General features: G+C 41.7%; 1 protein-coding gene across 9 annotated transcripts in view; it reads right to left on the bottom strand.

The window, feature by feature from the left end:
* The window catches only part of LOC124136605 (alpha-1,6-mannosyl-glycoprotein 2-beta-N-acetylglucosaminyltransferase-like), a 97,610-nt gene that overhangs the window by 31,882 nt on the left and 45,127 nt on the right, over positions 1-20,601 (bottom strand). For all 9 annotated transcript variants that reach the window (XR_007220152.1, XR_007220154.1, XR_006861401.2 and 6 more), the window contains exons 2-4: positions 15,556-16,643; positions 9,244-9,341; positions 3,724-3,823 (exon numbers count right to left, since the gene is read on the bottom strand). Coding sequence is in view for 3 of the 9 variants with exons in the window: in XM_046502575.2 (XP_046358531.1) it covers positions 3,724-3,823; positions 9,244-9,341; positions 15,556-16,116 (759 nt within the window). In the remaining 6 variants the exon portion in view is untranslated. The remainder of the gene's footprint in view (positions 1-3,723; positions 3,824-9,243; positions 9,342-15,555; positions 16,644-20,601) is intronic.

Genomic DNA, 20,601 nt, shown 5'->3' with positions numbered 1-20,601 from the left:
TGAATCTCCATGTGGTCTCAGTCACAAGTATATGATTAAAAGCGTCAAGGGATAATAATAATAATAATAACAACAACAACAGACTACTTATATTGCGCATATTTCTATACCACCCAGAGGCATGCTCAAAGCACTATTATTAGCCAAGTCACTGGTTCAGTGTGCACTCAAGAATCATTCTCAGCTCCCTGGGGAGTATACAACCAAGGCTTCTTGTTAAGTGCTAGAAGGTTAACAATCACATTGCCATCTCATCCTACCGGGTACCCATTCACTGCTAGATCAACAACAGCAGCTACATAAATGGAGTGGACGCCAAATGGCCAACAATTTGAAACTGCAGGATCTGCATCAGAAAGACTCGACTGTCGACACCCCCCAACCTGATGGCATAGACATGTTTTAAGGTTGTTCTTATCTTGTACTAGACATTTTTAGAATGGTTGGACTGACCCAAACAAGTGAGAAGCAGCATTCTTCATGTTCAACCTACATCACATCAAGCTTTGAACCAATGTTTGGCATCGAACCTATGGTTTGACCACTTCACTATCCACTACTCCAGACTGCCTGGAGAACCACACACACTCTCAGCAACACACACAGACAGCCACCAACCACCATAAATTGGCTTCGAAGATAATTAACATTTATTGGCCCACCAAGCAGTCGTGACCAAGGTTTAACTGCTTCGAAAGTCATTCACTAAATCTAGTAGATGAGATAAGGGACGCTTATGGACAATGAACAGCACCCAGCACCCAAGTTTAATATGAGAAAGCTAAGCTCTTCATCTCCCAAGGCGCTTTACATCCCTGAATGTTCACTTCACACTATTAGATGCAACATTGCCTTTTTAAGAAAGGAGAGCATGAAAGAACAAGAAGGGACTTTGTCAAAATTAATTCTTCATTATTTCCACTTTATTCGCCTCCACGTGGAATATCATTCTTCCACACTCCTCAGTCTGAATCAACTTGAAGTATTTCCCCATCTACTTGGGGGATTCTTCCTGCCAATAGGGCAAGGTGGATGTCCATTTCCATCTTGAAAATTACAAGGTAATTCTCCATGGATGTAAGTTTTTCTCAGAAAATGAATATCCCTGTCATCAAATTAAGGGTAACGTGCGGACCTGGGGACCAATCATGGCTGCGCAGGACTTGGACCAGATGAAAGACTAACCTATTGGGAGGAGGAGATTAAGCCTTTTCCTAGGTGTTCCAGTCTTAAGTGTCTGCATTAACCTGTGAGGTGAAATTGGGTTTAACGTCGCGTCCAAGATTATTGCACTTATATAGCGACGTGCATGCACGTGTGTGCATGGCTGCTTGTACTCGTCCAGACTGAGGCTGATTTATAGTGCTAGCTCACTGAGATACCATGCCGCAGTTTAACATGAACACCCTACTCAGACACAGTATACTGACTCCGAGCCGACCAGTCCTTGTTTTAGCCCCTTAATGCAGAGTGCCAGACAGGGTAACAACAAGTACCATCTTTTAACGTCTTTTGGTATGACAGGGCTGGGATCGAACCACAGACCTTCCGCTCTCCGGGCGGACGCTCTACCACTAGACCACGGAGGCGGCCTTGCATTGACCTCTTCCTGTCTGATGAAGCCAGCTTGAAAGTAGAGGTGAGAACAGGGATGTCTGCTTTGGAGGAAATAGCTGAAAGAGATCAGACCCCAGAAGGAAATACAGCTGTCTACTGAATACTGTCTCAGTCCACGTAACTACAGCTGTCTACTGAATACTGTCTCAGTCCACGGAACTACAGCTGTCTACTGAATACTGCCTCAGTCCACAGAACTACAGCTGTCTATTGAATACTGTCTCAGTCCACAGAACTACAGCTGTCTACTGAATACTGTCTCAGTCAAAAGAACTACAGCTGTCTACAGAATACTGTCTCAGTCCACGGAACTACAGCTGTCTACTGAATACTGCCTCAGTCCACGGAACTACAGCTGTCTACTGAATACTGTCTCAGTCCACGGAACTACAGCTGTCTACTGAATACTGCCTCAGTCCACAGAACTACAGCTGTCTACTGAATACTGTCTCAGTCAAAAGAACTACAGCTGTCTACAGAATACTGTCTCAGTCCACGGAACTACAGCTGTCTACTGAATACTGTCTCAGTCCACAGAACTACAGCTGTCTACTGAATACTGCCTCAGTCCACAGAACTACAGCTGTCTACTGAATACCGTCTCAGTCAAAAGAACTACAGCTGTCTACAGAAAACTGTCTCAGTCCACGGAACTACAGCTGTCTACTGAATACTGTCTCAGTCCACGGAACTACAGCTGTCTACTGAATACTGCCTCAGTCCACAGAACGTTTCTTTTGGCAGTGCGTATAAATACCAGACAGTCGGTCGAGTCATATACTGCAGATATATAACAGACACTGGGGCTGACATTGAATGTTTTGTCCACCTGTTGCCATGTTCTCTGCAATGCATAACGCGGGGTATCATGTGTCCGGGGGTGCATGCTTTTGTTTGTTTGTTGTTTAACGCCACACTCAGCAATATTTGCTATATGACGGCGGTCTGTAAATCATCGTGTCTGGACCAGAAAATCTAGTGATTGACATCATGAGCATCCATCCACGCAATTGAGATATAGGACATGCATCAACCAAGTCAGAGAGCCTGACCACCCAATCCCGTTAGTTGCCTCTTACGACAAGCATAGTCGCCTTTTACAGCAAGCATCAGAAGACCTATTCTACCCCGGATCTTCACGGGTAACGCCTTTGTTAAAGCAGGGAGCTAAGATCCCCTCAGCGCTACAATTGCCTTCAGGAAAAGACCCTTGCCACTATTCTGCAGCACTTCAAAGATCTACTACAATGGTGAGAGTATCCAAACGGCGGCTGTGTGATACGGTTCATACCACCATACAAGAACAGGGTTCCCGCTGGCTTTTGAAACGGCAAGTCCTGGGCCCCGTTCCTCAAAGCGATCTTAGCGCTAAGGTGATCGTAAGTCCCATACTTTAACATAGGCTTACGATCATCGCCGCGCTAAGATCGCTTTGAGGAACGGGACCCAGGTGGACTGGCAACTCTAAAACAGACCAGTCCCACCCATACTTTTTGTCAGTCTCAACTTTCAAAAACAAAAAAAATCATATAAATCTTACCTGGTCTTAATTCTTTCAACATGTTAAAATCATTGTACATTCATAGCTGACAAATGCAATGACATCATCCCTGAAGTAACTTAGTTAAATCTACACATCATTCACACAAAGTTCGGTCACAATTTTCTCTCTTTATTTGAATATTTCACTTTGGTTCGAGACTAAGTTGCTATAAATAAATATATATATATATATATATCCTTGAAGCAAAGCAAAATAAAAAATAGACCAGGGGAAACCCTGATGGTAACAAACAAGCTGACTTCGTTAAAAAAATATACTTTTATGAATATCATCAATGTTTTGTTCAACAACCGGTACTTTATTTGCGGGTCCACAGAGACTGACAGTCACATGAATTACCGGTCCAAGCCTCATCTTACCGGTAAAAAACGGGTAATTGCTGGTTAACAGGACACTGAAGAAGTGTAATATCCCGATACGACATATCTACTTGACACGACTGGTGTATCTTGTATCGTGACAACATGCTGCACCACCAGTCCCTGGTTTGCCTGCACCAGGCTTGACCTGACAACACTGTACAAGGCTGGAGCATGACCTACCTTCCACATCCAGTGGTGTTTGGCCTGGCAGTACTTGGCTTCCCGGTAATGGCCGTACTTGTCTGGGTGGGCAGCATTATTACAGTTGCGTTTTAAAGCTCTGCAAGAACAACAACATCAGTGAGTGAGTGAGTGAGTGAGTGAGTGAGTGAGTGAGTGAGTGAGTGAGTGAGTTGGGTTTAACACCGCTTTTAACAGTATTCCAGTTAAATCACGGCGTGTCAGCTTAATGTGGGAGGAAAGCCAGAAGTGATGAGGGTCTGAGACGTTTACCAGTTCGGTGAAACCCACGAGCACGGGTATGGTGCTGACAAACCTAGAAACATAATCGGGCCGAACCGGGATTCGAAACCACAATCATAGGTTTTTGTGTGCCCAAGGGACGCAACTCTGCACAGCGAATGGCGGCGCCTTAGACGACTGGGCCACCCGTGTCCCCAACAACAACATCAGGCATGTGTCATAACACTTGTCGTTCTGTTTGATCCGGTTTGTGTTCTGTTAAGGGTAACACAAGCGTCACTGGACATTCATTAAAAACAAGAGTCATCAGGAGATGACATATCCCCCAGTTACTTCTACCCCACTTTTGGTACATTGCCATTGGATACCTTCAGTTCGGTGAAGAAAAATATAATGCTGTTCAGTATTTTTCAAAATCCCTAATCATCAAAAGGGACTTAAAATAAGTTCACCACTAGACTGATGTGTATAGCAAGTTACTCTGATCGCTACATCCCACCATTTTTCAAGCCGGGGGATAATAGCGTACAAGCCAGTGAAGCAAGTATCATTATTGGTAACAAATGTCCAGTTATGTGTGCATGTCTGACTCAAAATACAAAGTACAACAAAATACTGCATAATCAGATTTAAAAAACAGCCTGAAATTGAAAAAAAATCAATAAATAAACAAGAGGAAAAAAACCCCGACCCGCCTAGTGTGTCAGTTGTTTCAAATTAAATAGCTAGGATAGGGTAAGGGTTTGAAAAATGCACACAAAAAATGGAAAATTAATAAAAACAATTTTCTTTCTTTTGACAGCACCCCTCCATATGACACAGATTATATGTACTAAGTTTGAGATGAATCCACTGAGTAGTTTAAGAGAAATCGCGCGGACAAAGTTTTTGGACGGACAGACAGAGAGATGGACAGACAGACGGACGGAGCCTTGGTATAACTATATACCCCTGACCTTTAAGGTCGGAGGTATAATTAATATACAAAACACAAATAGGCCTCAAGGAAAGTTCATGCAGCACTTTTGTAATACATGAGAATCTTTAACTTGTGTTATGATTTTCCATGCCGCTTTTGAACTAGCCTGCATATCAGGTTCATGAGGCCGACCCCTAGCATCTAAAAGGTTGCCCCTTAATTAGCATCTCACTGTTCGAGGACAAGTGGAGAGCGAGATAACAGTATCTGAACACAAATGGTTCAAGACAATGAAAGCTGACTCTTGTTTAACGCAGCACTCAGCAATATTCCAGCTATATGACGGCGGTATGTAAATAATCGAGTCTGGACCAGACAATCCAGTGATTGATATCATGTGCATCGATCCAACCAAATGGGATCGATGACATGCATCAACCAAGTCAGTGAGCCTGACCACCCGATCCCGTTAGTCGCCTTTTACGACAAGCATAGTCACCTTTTACGGCAAGCATGGGTTGGTGAAGATCTATTCTACCCCGGAATCTTCACGGGTCGCTGACTCTAGGGCTTGCAGCATATACCACATATACCAGATACATGAAGGTGATAAATACCACCAAAAGAAACGTGAATACCATGCTGAGCGACATAAAAACAGCGTGGTGTTCTGCACAGGGGGTATCATGTGGCAAGTGGAGTGTGGTGTTCTGCACAGGGGGGTATCATGTGGCTGGTGGAGCGTGGTGTTATGCACAGGGGGGTATCATGTGGCACGTGGAGTGTGGTGTTCTGCACAGGGGGGAATCATGTGGCACGTGGAGTGTGGTGTTCTGCACAGGGGGGTATCATGTGGCAGGTGGAGTGTGGTGTTCTGCACAGTGGAGTATCAGGTGGCAGGTGGAGTGTGCTGTTCTGCACAGGGGGGTATCATGTGGCAGGTGGAGCGTGGTGTTCTGCACAGTGGGGTATCATGTGGCAGGTGGAGCGTGGTGTTTTGCAAATTGGGGTATCATGTGGCAGGTGGAGTGTGGTATTCTGCACAGGGGGTATCAGGTGGCAGGTGGAGCGTGGTGTTCTGCACAGTGGGGTATCATGTGGCAGGTGGAGCGTGGTGTTCTGCACAGGGGGTATCATGTGGCAGGTGGAATGTGCTGTTCTGCACAGGGAGGTATCATGTGGCAGGTGGAGCGTGGTGTTCTGCACAGGGGTGTATCATGTGGCAGGTGGAGCGTGGTGTTCTGCACAGGGGGTATCATGTGGCAGGTGGAGCGTGGTGTTCTGCACAGGGGTGTATCATGTGGCAGGTGGAATGTGCTGTTCTGCACAGGGAGGTATCATGTGGCAGGTGGAGTGTGGTGTTCTGCACAGGGTGGATCATGTGGCAGGTGGAGCGTGGTGTTCTGCACAGGGAGGTATCATGTGGCAGGTGGAGCGTGGTGTTCTGCACAGGGGGTATCATGTGGCAGGTGGAGCGTGTTATTCTGCACAGAGGTGTATCATGTGGCAGGTGGAGCGTGGTGTTCTGCACAGGGGGGTATCATGTGGCAGGTGGAGTGTTGTTCTGCACAGGGGTGTATCATATGGCAGGTGGAGCGTGGTGTTCTGCACAGGGGGGTATCATGTGGCAGGTGGAGCGTGGTGTTCTGCACAGAGGGTATCATGTGGCAGGTGGAGCGTGGTGTTCTGCACAGAGGGTATCATGTGGCAGGTGGAGCATGGTGTTCTGCACAGAGGGTATCATGTGGCAGGTGGAGCGTGGTGTTCTGCACAGAGGGTATCATGTGGCAGGTGGAGCGTGTTATTCTGCACAGGGGGTATCATGTGGCAGGTGGAGCGTGGTGTTATGCAACGGGGGGTATCATGTTGCAGGTGGAGCGTGGTGTTCTGCACAGGGGATATCAGGTGGCAGGTGGAGCGTGGTGTTCTGCACAGGGGGTATCATGTGGCAGGTGGAGCGTGTTGTTCTGCAATGTGGGGTATCATGTGGCAGGTGGAGCGTGTTATTCTGCACAGGGGGTATCATGTGGCAGGTGGAGCCTGTTATTCTGCACAGGGGGGTATCACGTGGCAGGTGGAGCGTGGTGTTATGCACAGGGGGGTATCATGTGGCAGGTGGAGCGTGGTGTTCTGCACAGGGGGGTATCATGTGGCAGGTGGAGCGTGTTATTCTGCACAGGGGGTATCATGTGGCAGGTGGAGCGTGTTGTTCTGCACAGGGGGTATCATGTGGCAGGTGGAGCGTGTTATTCTGCACAGGGTGTATCATGTGGCAGGTGGAGCGTGTTGTTCTGCAACGGGGGGTATCATGTGGCAGGTGGAGCGTGTTATTCTGCACAGGGGGTATCATGTGGCAGGTGGAGCGTGTTATTCTGCACAGGGAGGTATCATGTGGCAGGTGGAGCGTGTTATTCTGCACAGGGGGTATCATGTGGCAGGTGGAGCGTGTTATTCTGCACAGGGGGTATCAGGTGGCAGGTGGAGCATGGTGTTTTGCACAGTGGGGTATCATGACATCAAAGAAGCAGCAGCATCTGCTGATGCTCTATCCTCACTAAAAGTGTGTCACCGTCACACTTTGATTCAACTCTTTCACCTACATAGACTTTCCTATGAGAAAGTTGTAAACATCACATAGAAGCGTTTCTATTTATGCATGTACATTTCGTTAAGTTGCCTTCTATAAACTTTATGCTGATGGTGCTAATCTACAACAACAAAACTCAATATGTAGTCAACGGTTTAAAAAACTGTTAACAAAGGCAGCTAAGAGCTGCCGCCATCATTGATTTTCACATATTTTCTGCACAAGATAACTTTGATCCAGAGGATAAACACAGTGGAAAGAATTTTGTAGCATCCCTACCGATTGATGTCATATAGCGCACATGTGTAATGCAGAAGATAAAACAAATTGTAATTTGCATGTGGTACCTTCAGAATCAGGAATGAGAATATGGCCCTATTGGGTTTCAATATTTATGTAATATATAAGTAGAAAACAAACATATTATGAAAACAGAACTCGCAGTATGTTTTCACAACAATGACTTCTTGAAACATTTGTTATTTTTTTCAAGGAACATATGGGGGTATTAAAGCCCCACCCTGACTATAAATAGCCCGCAAGGTGGCAATGTTTCAGTTTCGAACAATGACTGACAATGTAAACACAACAGAGTGTCGGGAGACGTTTTTTTAAAACCATACGGGAACGAGATCACCATTGACCATCAAACTTCGTATCAATTTGAATGACAAACCATGGATACAACAAATGGCTCCATATCAAGATATAAGTCAATAAATTTTCTGTAGTTTTATCCTAAAAAATCGAATCGATCGTGTTTGGCGTCTGCATCGATCACAGTGCTCATGTGCATCACGACAAACGTATTTCGTTCTAGTCCAGAGATCTAGAACTATCATTTGTGTGTTGGATAAATCGTGGACATTCACATGGTATCATTTTATGAAGATGTGAAGACGACATGGCAGGTAGGTTTTGAAACCAAAGATGTACGCGTTTGTTGAAAAGTCTTGGAATCGTTTGGCAGATATTTATATTACCATTAAAACTTACGTCCTTGTTGTCAAACGACCCACGTGGGTTGGTGTTTACATGACGTCAATCGTTTACGCATTAACCAATGAAATGTATGTGTTATCATGACGTCATATTGACCTGTCAAATCACTTGTATAAGCTCCGCCCACTAGAGTGCGGTAGTTACTACCGCAGATGGGGCTTTAAGTTGACTCAATCATAGTGGTATACATGATACTGTTGACATTGATATATCTACAGTGGTAAAGTTATTAATATTATTTCATAATTAATCTTTTCAAAGCAACAGCTACATTGTTGTAGCATTATTTTATAATTTAAATCTGTACATGGAGACATGCCGATAATGCTAAAATTGAAACCCAAAACGTTGTGAGTGCGTTTGTTTTTTTGCAACCATGAACCCATGATGGTTACCTCCCTAGTGGTAATATGTTTACCCCTGTATTCTGACACGTCAATTATTCACACTGTCCAAAAGTGCTAATATCCCCCTAAACGGAAACTGGGTCAATGTTTCTCCCATAGCGATATGTTGTGTTCCTGTTCATATCATAAATGTGTTTAGTGTAATAATTTACAGTTAGGAATGTTTTCAAAAATATTTTAATAAGTTTTTACATATTTGGGTTGAAGACCTATTCTACCCTGGATCTTCACGGGATCTTCATGGGTATCCATGACATAAGCTCACTTGACTTGAGCTAAAACATTATGATGATTTAAGGTAAACCTGTAAACTCTGCATGTGAGAATGTCCCGTCATGTTGTAGGTGATCAAATGTACTTACTGGTCCTTTTTAATGTCTCTGGGACAGTCGTTTGGATGCTCTGACGGAAACCCAGTTTGATATATTTGTTGAGAAAAGGGAAAGAATATCTGCATGACCTGAAACGAGAACAAACAGATTGCAGTGTGACTTATAATCATGATAATCACAACCAGGGCGGAGACATGCTGGTAATCCCAATTAGTGGTGTTCTGCACAGGGGGGTATCATGTGGCAGGTGGAGCTCGGTGTTCTGCACAGGGGGGTATCATGTGGAGCGTGGTGGAGGTAGTGCCAATTTCTAACGCTGCCTTAGCGCTACGATGATCGTAAGTCTATGTTAAAGTATGGGAGTTGCGATCACCTTAGCACATGGTAGTTTATTCTGTGAGGGGCTTAATGCTGTTTTGAACAGATCTCAGTCATCACAAATCTCATGTCACACTGCTTCAGCTTAATGTCACAGATGTGTACCACTTTAGAGAAACCCACAAGCATCAAAGCCAACCTGGGATTCAATCCATGAAAAGCAGATCCTGATACTGCTAACCTGGATCTTCACAGGGGAGACCAGCATGGTTCGCTGAGGACCACTTGTAACCCGGATCTTCAAGGCTCAATGATTGGATGAGCTATCAATGCATCTATCATGTTATTACCACAGTATAAATGTCCAGGATAGTTGCCCTGAGATCACATGTAAAAAGGTGGCAGTGACAAGGGGGAAATGTATATTATAATACTACTCCATGTCAGAGTGATGAGATCTGATTGGTCCATGTGATCTTGATCTACCTTAGAGGATAATAAATTTGTCAGCGGGAGAATCAAACTCTTATACCTCTGGCTCACGGTATAAAACCTAACCCGGGACACATAAAACCCCATGTACCCCTCATGATCCTGCTACAACTTATAGTTATACCATTGGAGCCATCACGGGTGTGACACTAAAAAAGTCATGAAACAATCCTTCCAATATAGCTGTTGAAAGTGAGAGAGAGAGAGAGAGAGAGAGAGAGAGAGAGAGACACACACACACACACACACACACATAGAGTGAGAGTGACACACAGAGGGAGAGTGACACAGAGATTGTGAGAGAGAGAGAGTGAGCACAGATCACGTGATGAGTGATTTGGGATCTAGTGTCATACAGCGTCTACAGTCAGTAGAACCCTCACTGCTAGAGGAGCTTACAATTACCTGAGAGTGAGTGTGTCAAGAGTGTCAAGAGATTGTCGAGAGAGGGTGTCCAGAGAGAGAGAGTGTCTGTCAAGAGAGGTCGACGAGAGAGGGTGAGAGAGTGTGGAGAAAGAGAGAGAGAGTGAGTGACAGAGTGAGTGAGAGAGTGAGTGAGAGACACACAGAGAGACTGAGAGAGTGAACACAGATCAGCTTCGGGGCACACTACTATAAGTGCTAGTCTCTCCACATGAGTGATCTGGGATCTAGTGTCATACAGCGTCTACAGTCAGTAGAAACCTCACTGCTAGAGGAGCTTACAATTACCTGAGAGTGAGTGTGTCAATCAATCAATCAATCAGTTTATTCATATATAACTGTAAGGCCACAGGACCATAGTACAGAATACATGACAATGTGGAAGCGGTTAGGAATGTTACAAGGATTCATTTCTTAATAACATGGCATGATATATAAAGAGAGAGAGATTTTGTATAGCTGTTTTGCTCACATGTGAAATGAAAGAGATAAACTTGTATTTATTTGGATGTACATAGTATTTCTGTTCATTATATTTTTTCCTTAAATTATCATATTTACAACATACAAGTAGAAAATGAAATTCATCTTCGACAACATTTAAAGAACATTGTTTACATAATCTTAAACATTTGGATATTTTGTTGTGCCTGCCAACTTCAACCATTAACCTGTGTGAGCTGCATCTAAATTGTGTTAATGATATTCTGCATTTTCTTATATTTACATCAGTTAAACATGTTAAATATTTTTCTGCGCATATTTGCATTTTAAAATATCTATAATATTCGCATTTGCTAGAAACATCTACAGTAGATCTCCATGTTTGAAAGTACATGTCAAAAAGCGTCTGCCTTATTTTCGATATGAACATGGCATGATTCTCTAAGAAACATTGGTTTTCCCAGATGTAACCATACCCACATTTATACAGTAGACATTTAACATTGTATGCCCAATTTTTATCTCCATTCTTTTCATACAATAGCATCATATTATAACCTTTTTTTTGGCAATCTACTTACTGGCATTTTTAGTAATTTTAACCAGTATCTTATGATTTTTAAGTAGTGATATATATACAAGGGCATGCGACCACATTCACCATAAACCATTATGTTAGACGTACTATGTTTAACACCAAGAAATCTTTTGCATGCGTATAAATGTACGGATTCAATTTCTTTAGCCTCTGCAAAACCCCATATTTCTGAACCATAGGAAAGAATAGGAGCTATTTTTGTGTCAAAGATTTTGAAAAAAGATTTATAAGCACACTCGCTAAAATGTTCAAACGTTTGTAAAATGCCCAATAGCATCTTTTTAGCTTGGATTGCTGCATTACATATATGTCGGTTCCATGATAATTTACTTGAAAATATTACACCAAGATATTTATATGAGGTTTCAGTTTGGAGTAATTGTCCCCAAAAGTACCACTTTTCGTTTTTTGACAGCGTATTTCCTTTGCTAAATACAACAATTTTTGTCTTATCTAGATTAGCATTAAGTTTCCACGTATCACAGTACAATTCTAGCTGATTTATCAAAGTTTGTAAACCTTTTACAGTACTCGAGAACATGATTATATCATCTGCAAATAGTAACATAAATATTTTTATAAGTTCAGGATGTAATTGTATACCATCATCATAATTTCTTTTGATTTGGGCTGCAAGCTCATTAATAGAAAAACAGAACAAAAAAGGGCTTAATACACATCCTTGGCGTACACCAGTATGACATATAAAAGAATCTGAATACATGCCGTTTTGTTTAACACATGATTTAACTTCCTTATAAATACCACATAACAATTTACCCATTTTATTACTGACACCATGTGAATTAAATAGATACCATAACTTATTTCTACAGACTGAATCGAATGCTTTCGAAAAATCTACAAATATAGCATACAATTTTCCACGTTTACGTTGAATATACCTATCTATAAGAGCCTGGAGAATAAACATATTATCAGTGGTTGAGTAACCTTGTCGAAAACCTGCTTGCTCTTCCTCAATCTTATCAAGTGCTTCCGACCACAATACCAAGCGTTTATTAATAATGCTAAGAAATATCTTACTGAATATACTGGTAAGTGTAATCCCCCTATAGTTTACAACATCAGTCACTGAGCCTTTTTTGTGAATTGGAACGATAGTTCCAAGTGTCCAACCTTTTGGAAAGTAAAAGGTATCCATAATTGTATTGAATAATATTTCCAAATACGACAGGGTATTATCAAGAGAGTATTTAAAGAATTCTGTTATAAGTTTATCAAATCCCGGGCTTTTCAAGTTTTTCAGATTTTGAATAACAGATTTAATTTCTTCTTTTGAGATTGGGGAATCTAATATTTCCGTTGCAAAGTTGATTTCATCATTATCAAAAGAGTTCAACTGGAAGTTATTTGTGGAATCATCACCGCTGAAAAGATTTTTGAAGTAATTAAACCACTCATGCATTTCTATGTTACTTTTAGTTTCCTTCTTTTTGCTGATTTTTTCAAGGTCGTCCAAAACTGTTTTGATGAGCTGATACTTTCTTCTAGTTTTTCTCTGCTTCTATCCATCAAATTTTGTTTCTTTTTTCTGCAAGTAGCTTTATACTTATTTTTCGAATCAGTGTACTTAGCAAGTGAGTCTTTATCCTTTAATTTTCTGAAATGGTTTAAAAGAGTGCATCTTTCCTTTTTTAACAACTCACATTCCCAGTCAAACCACTGTTTACTTTCTCTGTTAGGGGTTACTTCCCTTTTCATTACATTCCCTGCATATGTAACAGCTTCTGTAAATAACGATACACTTTCATCAATATTTGTAAAAACAGAATCAATAGCTTCTCTTAGGAGGCATGCAAGAGTGTGTCAAGAGAGAAAGAGGGTATCGAGAGAGATCGTGTCAAGAGAGAGTATGTCAAGAGAGATCGTGTCAAGAGAGAGTATGTCAAGAGAGAGTATGTCAAGAGCGATCATGTCAAGAGAGAGTATGTCAAGAGAGATCGTGTCAAGAGAGAGTATGTCAAGAGAGATCGTGTCAAGAGAGAGTATGTCAAGAGAGATCGTGTCAAGAGAGAGTATGTCAAGAGAGATCGTGTCAAGAGAGAGTATGTCAAAAGAGATCGTGTCAAGAGAGAGTATGTCAAGCGAGATCGTGTCAAGAGAGAGTATGTCAAGAGAGATCGTGTCAAGAGAGAGTAAGTCAAGAGAGATCGTGTCAAGAGAGAGTATGTCAAGAGTATCAAGGGATGGTCGAGAGAGGGTGTCAAGAGAGAGAGATTGTCTGTCTAGAGAGGTTGACGAGAAAGGGCGAGAGAGAGTGGAGAAAGAGCGATTGAGTGAGTGAGTGAGTGAGAGACACACAGAGAGACTGAGAGAGTGAACACAGATCAGTTTCGAGGCACGCTACAATAAGTGCTACAGTCTCTCCACATGAGTGATCTGTGATCAGACCCTGTACTGACACAGTAGTTTCATACAGCGTCTACAGTCAGGAGAACTCTCACTGCTAGAGGAGTTTACAGTTACCTGGTATTTAACACCATCACTGTAATTCATAGGTCTTGCCACCACAATTATATCTACACTTTCACTGGGACAAGCCATCAATCAGGCCAGGAAATGTATTGTATGCTAATGCAGTGGCCAAGAAAAATGACAGACAATTGAAATGATTGACTAGCTCGCCAGCCTGAGGGCAGGAACACCCTCATATAGATATGTAATCCTGTTGCATTACCGACTTTCTTTGTAAAGTCTTTATTCTCCTCACAGAGATAAACATCAAAAGCCAATGAATCAGCTGTATCACCTTGTGCACTTGAAAACTCCTATAAATTTGCTACATGATATTCATCTCGTGGTTTCTTTGCGAATGAATGAATGTCCTCGGTGTGGGAGACTAATAGAAATGTTCATTAAGAGTTATTTCAATTGTTAAATAATGTGACATTTATCATTTTTCAGCATTTCTCTTGCACAAGAGCTGTTATACTCTCTTATAATTCCTCAAAGAAAATCAAAAGCAAGCCATTTAGTTAATTCCCTGTATCTTCAGCACAATCTGCCCTCAGCCGATACCAGTGTTTATTACCTGCAGCTGCTTGCTCTCCATTGATTAATAAAAACATTCCCTTGAGAACAGAATTACTCCGTCACAGAATGAAGTTCTACTCGCATGAGAAACCACTTCAACTTAGTTAATCAGTGAGAAGAGGTATTTAACAGAGACAAGCACATAGAAGATCTACTCGCATGAGAAACCACTTCGACTTACTTAATCAGTGAAAAGAGATATTTAACAGAGACAAGCACATAGAAGATCTACTCACATGAGAAACCACTTCGACTTAGTTAATCAGTGAGAAGAGGTATTTAACAGAGACAAGCATATAGAAGATCTACTCGCATGAGAAACCACTTCGACTTACTTAATCAGTGAAAAGAGGTATTTAACAGAGACAAGCACATAGAGAACTACTCGCATGAGAAACCACTCCAATTTACTTAATCAGTAAAAAGATTTACTTAATCAGTGAGAAGAGGTATCTAATAGAGAAGGTCTACTTGCATGAGAAACCACTCCAATTTACTTAATCAGTAAAAAGATTTACTTAATCAGTGAGAAGAGGTATCTAATAGAGAAGGTCTACTCGCATGAGAAACCACTCCAATTTACTTAATCAGTAAAAAGATTTACTTAATCAGTGAGAAGAGGTATCTAATAGAGAAGGTCTACTCGCATGAGAAACCACTCTGACTCAATTAATCAGTAAAAAGAGGTATCTAATAGGTGTAATCACATGAGAAAGCACTCCGACTTACTTAATCAGTGAGAAGAGGTATCAATTAGAGAAGGTCTACTCGCATGAGAAACCACTCCGACTTACTTAATCAGTGAGAAGAGGTATCTAACAGAGACAAGCACAATGAAGGTCTATTTCTGGGAAGCACTATCCACTATACCACAGGGGCAGCCTTCAATTATTGTAGGTTGGTTGGTATTCAAGGAGAGGAGACTAATTACTATTGCACTCTGATACCCAAAGTGACGACTGACAATGAAGGGTCTGGATCTGACAGAGGGGAACAAGGCCAATACTTACTGGGACAAAGTCTATACTCTCCACCAACTCATTCAGCTCCTCCGCATACACATCGTGGCTGATGATCAACAACGTCTTGTGTATATTACGCACTTTCTTCAATGAGTCTAATAATATCCTGAGGTAGTCATGGCGATCATGCACCTGCACAACAATGACAACACTCTCTGCGTCCAACTTCAAACCGAAACGATCCAAATTATGAATCTTTTGGGCCTTGTTAATTTTGGCTATTTCAGCCTTGATAAGGCTGATATTTGCTGTGTCTATATTGCGATTGATTGAAATAGTAGCATTGTTGTAGTCCCCCGATTTGGGTGGAATGACGAGTTTTGCTCGTGTAGACTGGGGTAGATTGGAATACGGGTAACCTACGGGTTCTCCAAATTGCACGTGCATTTCACCTAAACTACGGTGGTGACCTTGAAGGATGATCTGATGGTCGTATTCCCCGATGCCATCTGGTTGTGACGTCATCAGGATATGCAAATTGAGCATGACGAAAAGCAACATGGCCACCATGAGGATGGATCGGAAGACGCGGCGCGGGTAGATCCTCATCGTAAACTGTCGTCTGCTACCACACTTCAGAAATCACAGATATGCAAAGCCAGCTGCAGCGTTATAACATCACACGCACCAGCTTAGTTTCAACACAGTTATGAACGTCACCGTCCAAAAACATCACTTCTACGATTGCAACATATGTGTTGAAATAATTGAAAACTAGACCGCCAATATATTCAACAAAAAATTTTCTTCTTAGATTGACTGCTGTGAATGGAGACACCAGCAACAGCAGAAGTAGATTTGTTCAGATAGAAATCAGAGTTCCCTTATATGGAAGCGGTGATTGGATCACAGGTCTGATAGGTGGTATCAGGTCGTCTTTCCACTTGGGAAAAATGTGAAGGGATCCTAGATATCACAGGTATATTCCAGCATCTTCATCTGGTTTCCATGGTGATGGACTGGTGGTGGTAAGATGGGCAGTATGGCAGAAGACCTGCTACACGTTACTCTGCCATCGTGTCCATGTTGGTCTTGGGGGAGGAAGGCTGGCTATCCCTCAGTAGGGGGGGCAGCACCTGAAAGACAATGTACATCATTATTATACATGATAAACACTTTGTTGGTTGTTAAATGCTGCACTCAGCCATATTCCAGCTGTATCATGGTGACCTGTAGTAATCAAACACCACATCTTAAAGTCAAGGGGTTCTTGTCATACCCCACATGTAAAAGTCAAGGGGTCCTTGTCATACTCTACATGTTAAAGTCAAGTAGTCCTTGTCATACCCTACATGTTAAAGTCAAGGGGTCCTTGTCATACCCCACATGTTAAAGTCAAGGGGTTCTTGTCATACCCTACATGTCAAGGGGTCCTTGTCATACCCTACATGTTAAAGTCAAGGGGTCCTTGTCATACCCTACATGTTAAAGTCAAGGGGTCCTTGTCATACCCCACATGTTAAAGTCAAGGGGTTCTTGTCATACCCTACATGTCAAGGGGTCCTTGTCATACCCTACATGTTAAAGTCAAGGGGTCCTTGTCATACCCGACATGTTAAAGACAAGGGGGTTCTTGTCATAACCTACATCTTAAAGTCAAGGGGTCCTTGTCATACCCCACATGTTAAAGTCAAGGTCCTTGTCATACCCTACATGTTAAAGTCAAGGGGTCCTTGTCATACCCTTCATGTTAAAGTCAAGGGGTCCTTGTCATACCCTACATGTTAAAGTCAAGGGGTCCTTGTCATACCCTACATGTTAAAGTCAAGGGGTCCTTGTCATACCCCACATGTTGAAGTCAAGGTCCTTGTCATACCCTACATGTTAAAGTCAAGGGGTCCTTGTCATACCCTACATGTTAAAGTCAAGGGGTTCTTGTCATACCCTACATGTTAAAGTCAAGGTCCTTGTCATACCCTACATGTTAAAGTCAAGGGGTCCTTGTCATACCCCACATGTTGAAGTCTAGGGGTCCTTGTCATACTCCACATGTTAAAGTCAAGGGGTCCTTGTCATACTCCACATGTTAAAGTCAAGGGGTCCTTGTCATACTCCACATGTTAAAGTCAAGGGGTCCTTGTCATACCCTACATGTTAAAGTCAAGGGGTCCTTGTCATACCCTACATGTTGAAGTCAAGGGGTCCTTGTCATACCCCACATGTTGAAGTCTAGGGGTCCTTGTCATACCCTACATGTTAAAGTCAAGGGGTCCTTGTCATACCCCACATGTTGAAGTCAAGGGGTCCTTGTCATACTCCACATGTTAAAGTCAAGGTCCTTGTCATACCCTACATGTTAAAGTCAAGGGGTCCTTGTCATACCCTACATGTTGAAGTCTAGGGGTCCTTGTCATACTCCACATGTTAAAGTCAAGGGGTCCTTGTCATACTCCACATGTTAAAGTCAAGGGGTTCTTGTCATACTCTACATGTTAAAGTCAAGGGCTCTTTGTGGAGTATGACTTGAATGTAAGTCTGTGCAGAAATCAAGAGAGAAAGAAAGCAACCATTGGTCAAGTTTCAAAACACATGCAAATTTTGATTTTGGAATGACAACAAAACAAAACTAAATGAATATGCCTACAACTCTTTCTCCATAATAATGTACAAATTTCAGATAAAAAATGATCATATTTTAGGGGAGATTTGCCTAGCCTTTAGACGGCACTGGTGGAAGAGTTTTCATGAACGTACCCTCGTGCAAGAATGGTCACCATGTGTGAATTATGAATTTTGAGCTATTTCTAGTGGCCAAACAGTAAGTAGAATTTAGATTTCTTAGAATATGCCAAGATACATTTGCTTCCAGATTTGTCCATAAAAAATGAAAACTGTGACTTAATCAGTCAAATGTAAGTCTGATTGTAACTCTCTGATTCGGTACACACTACAGACGGAAATAAGACAGCTAAATTGACGAAAGCACTGAAATGTAAATAATATATTTTTTACACACAAACTGTAACACCATTTACAACAGTCGCAGTTTTCTGTTATCACTTTGAATATATCAAATTACGATCTGAGCACACATTGTCGAAGACCTAGAAATTTGATAACTGCAGATTGTTGTCTCCTGCATGCCAACGACATGAACAGCTGATGGTGGTAAACATGCCTCCATACTGATCTATCATTGTCCTCTCAAATAATTCCTCCTACAGTCGACAATGAACAGAAACAGAAATATGAACAGAAATATATACACCAATGTATTCTTTTGTTAATACTAAGGCTAATCTTAAAAAATATTCGCAGTCGAATAATTAATGTCGAATAATTAATTGCAACATAATTTGAGTCACAAATACCGAAAATCAAATACAGTTTGCACTGTGTAAAGATGAAATATCCTTGAAAATTAGCAAAATCTCATCACACCCCAAAAAATCTTATTGCTTTTGGACCAGGGGATATTTTCTCTCATGGGTAAGAATTTCCAGGATAATCCCTGGGAAATCCCAAGTTCGAACACAAGTGGAAGAAATGAACCTAAACAATTATTCGCCCTCATAGTGATCAGAGAAGTACACTCCTGCAAAGCCCAAAATCACATGTTAATACCTCAGAATAGAGGTGTGATCCCTGTAAATGCTGCAGTCATTACTCAGTATCCAGCTCAAATCACTGTGGGCAGGATCTCTAACTTCCCATGTCCCCAGCATGTCATATATACAGGCAGTCGTAATCTGCACCCTCTGTATCAGAAAGTCCCTCTTGTGTTGAGACAGATATTTCCCCAGCTACAGCTGCAAAACCAGATTTAAAAAGCCGAATATGTTTTTCTAAAAACCACATTGCAACAATGTAATTTTTGTGACAGACAATTTCATTTTTTCCCAACAAAATGAAGCATAATTATTTTTTTCACGGATTTATTTTTCTCAATAAAATCTCAGGCCCCTCCACCCAAAATATTAAATGGTCGGCTCCCTATCACATCAATGTTCCTCAATAAACCGCAGAGAAACCTGACACTTTGGATACCTAACGTGTCTCTGTGAAGGCCGACATGACATAAAGCAAGCGACCTGATAGTGTTGTGATCGACCTGATAGTGTTGTGATCGACCTGATAGTGTTGTGATCGCCCCAGTTCTGCATTCAGTACGATAATCAGATTCAGGTACAGAGCTACACCAGCCACACTACCTACCTAGATGTAACACCTGTACAAATCTAATCACATGACACATGTTCGGAAAAAGCTCATAATATTATTTTTTTTCATTTCTCTCTAGATTAACTATCGGCTGAATACCCGGTAGTTTTACTGATCAATAGTGTTAGTTTGAAAATTCCAAAATGTTTAGGGGCAGTTTCTTTCAGTGATTAAAGTTTCTATTTCCCCTAAATCAGCATTTCTGGATTTGAGTATGAGCACTCCAACAGAATATGCCAATGTATAATGGGTAGCTGACAATATTCATAAACACAAAACAGCTATGTGCAATAAACCCGAGGTTGTTATCCATAAAGTTGTACATTTTCTAACACACAAAACAGAAGAAAATTCATCTCCTATGGAGATCTGAACGAATGTGTGACTTCTTTACATACAGACATGTCTCATGTTTCTCTATTCATCCATTAAGAATAAACAAAGTCACTAAAAAAACACTGTAAACTCAGATCTATGCTGTACATACCAAACTTGAAGTCACTGATAAAACAAATTACACAAAAACAATGTCTTAGTTTCATTCCTGCCACTTGTAACATCCAAGATCTAGGCACTGGACCATGAATTTAGTCCAATCAACACATACAATATGCTACTCCTGGGTTGTGGAGAGCTCAAGTACAACACAAGTGGGAAGAACACATCCTTGTCCTCCAGATTTCATTGTCTCAGACATATATGCCTAACAATAGAAAATTTGATCAACAAAACCACCGCCAGACAAACAGCCCCAGTTTGCTCCTATAGTCATGTGTCAACTTTCTCTGGCCAAACACACACGCAGAGTACCAACACACGCAGAGCTACTGGGCCACAGATTATGTGGGGATTGCGAACGTAACGCCGCTCTCC

The sequence above is a fragment of the Haliotis rufescens genome, unplaced genomic scaffold (genome assembly GCF_023055435.1).
Source record: "Haliotis rufescens isolate VD_foot unplaced genomic scaffold, xgHalRufe1.0.p SCAF_12, whole genome shotgun sequence".
NCBI lineage: Eukaryota > Metazoa > Mollusca > Gastropoda > Lepetellida > Haliotidae > Haliotis > Haliotis rufescens.
Note: the sequence above shows the minus strand (reverse complement) of the source record. Positions and strands in the feature narration are given on the sequence as shown.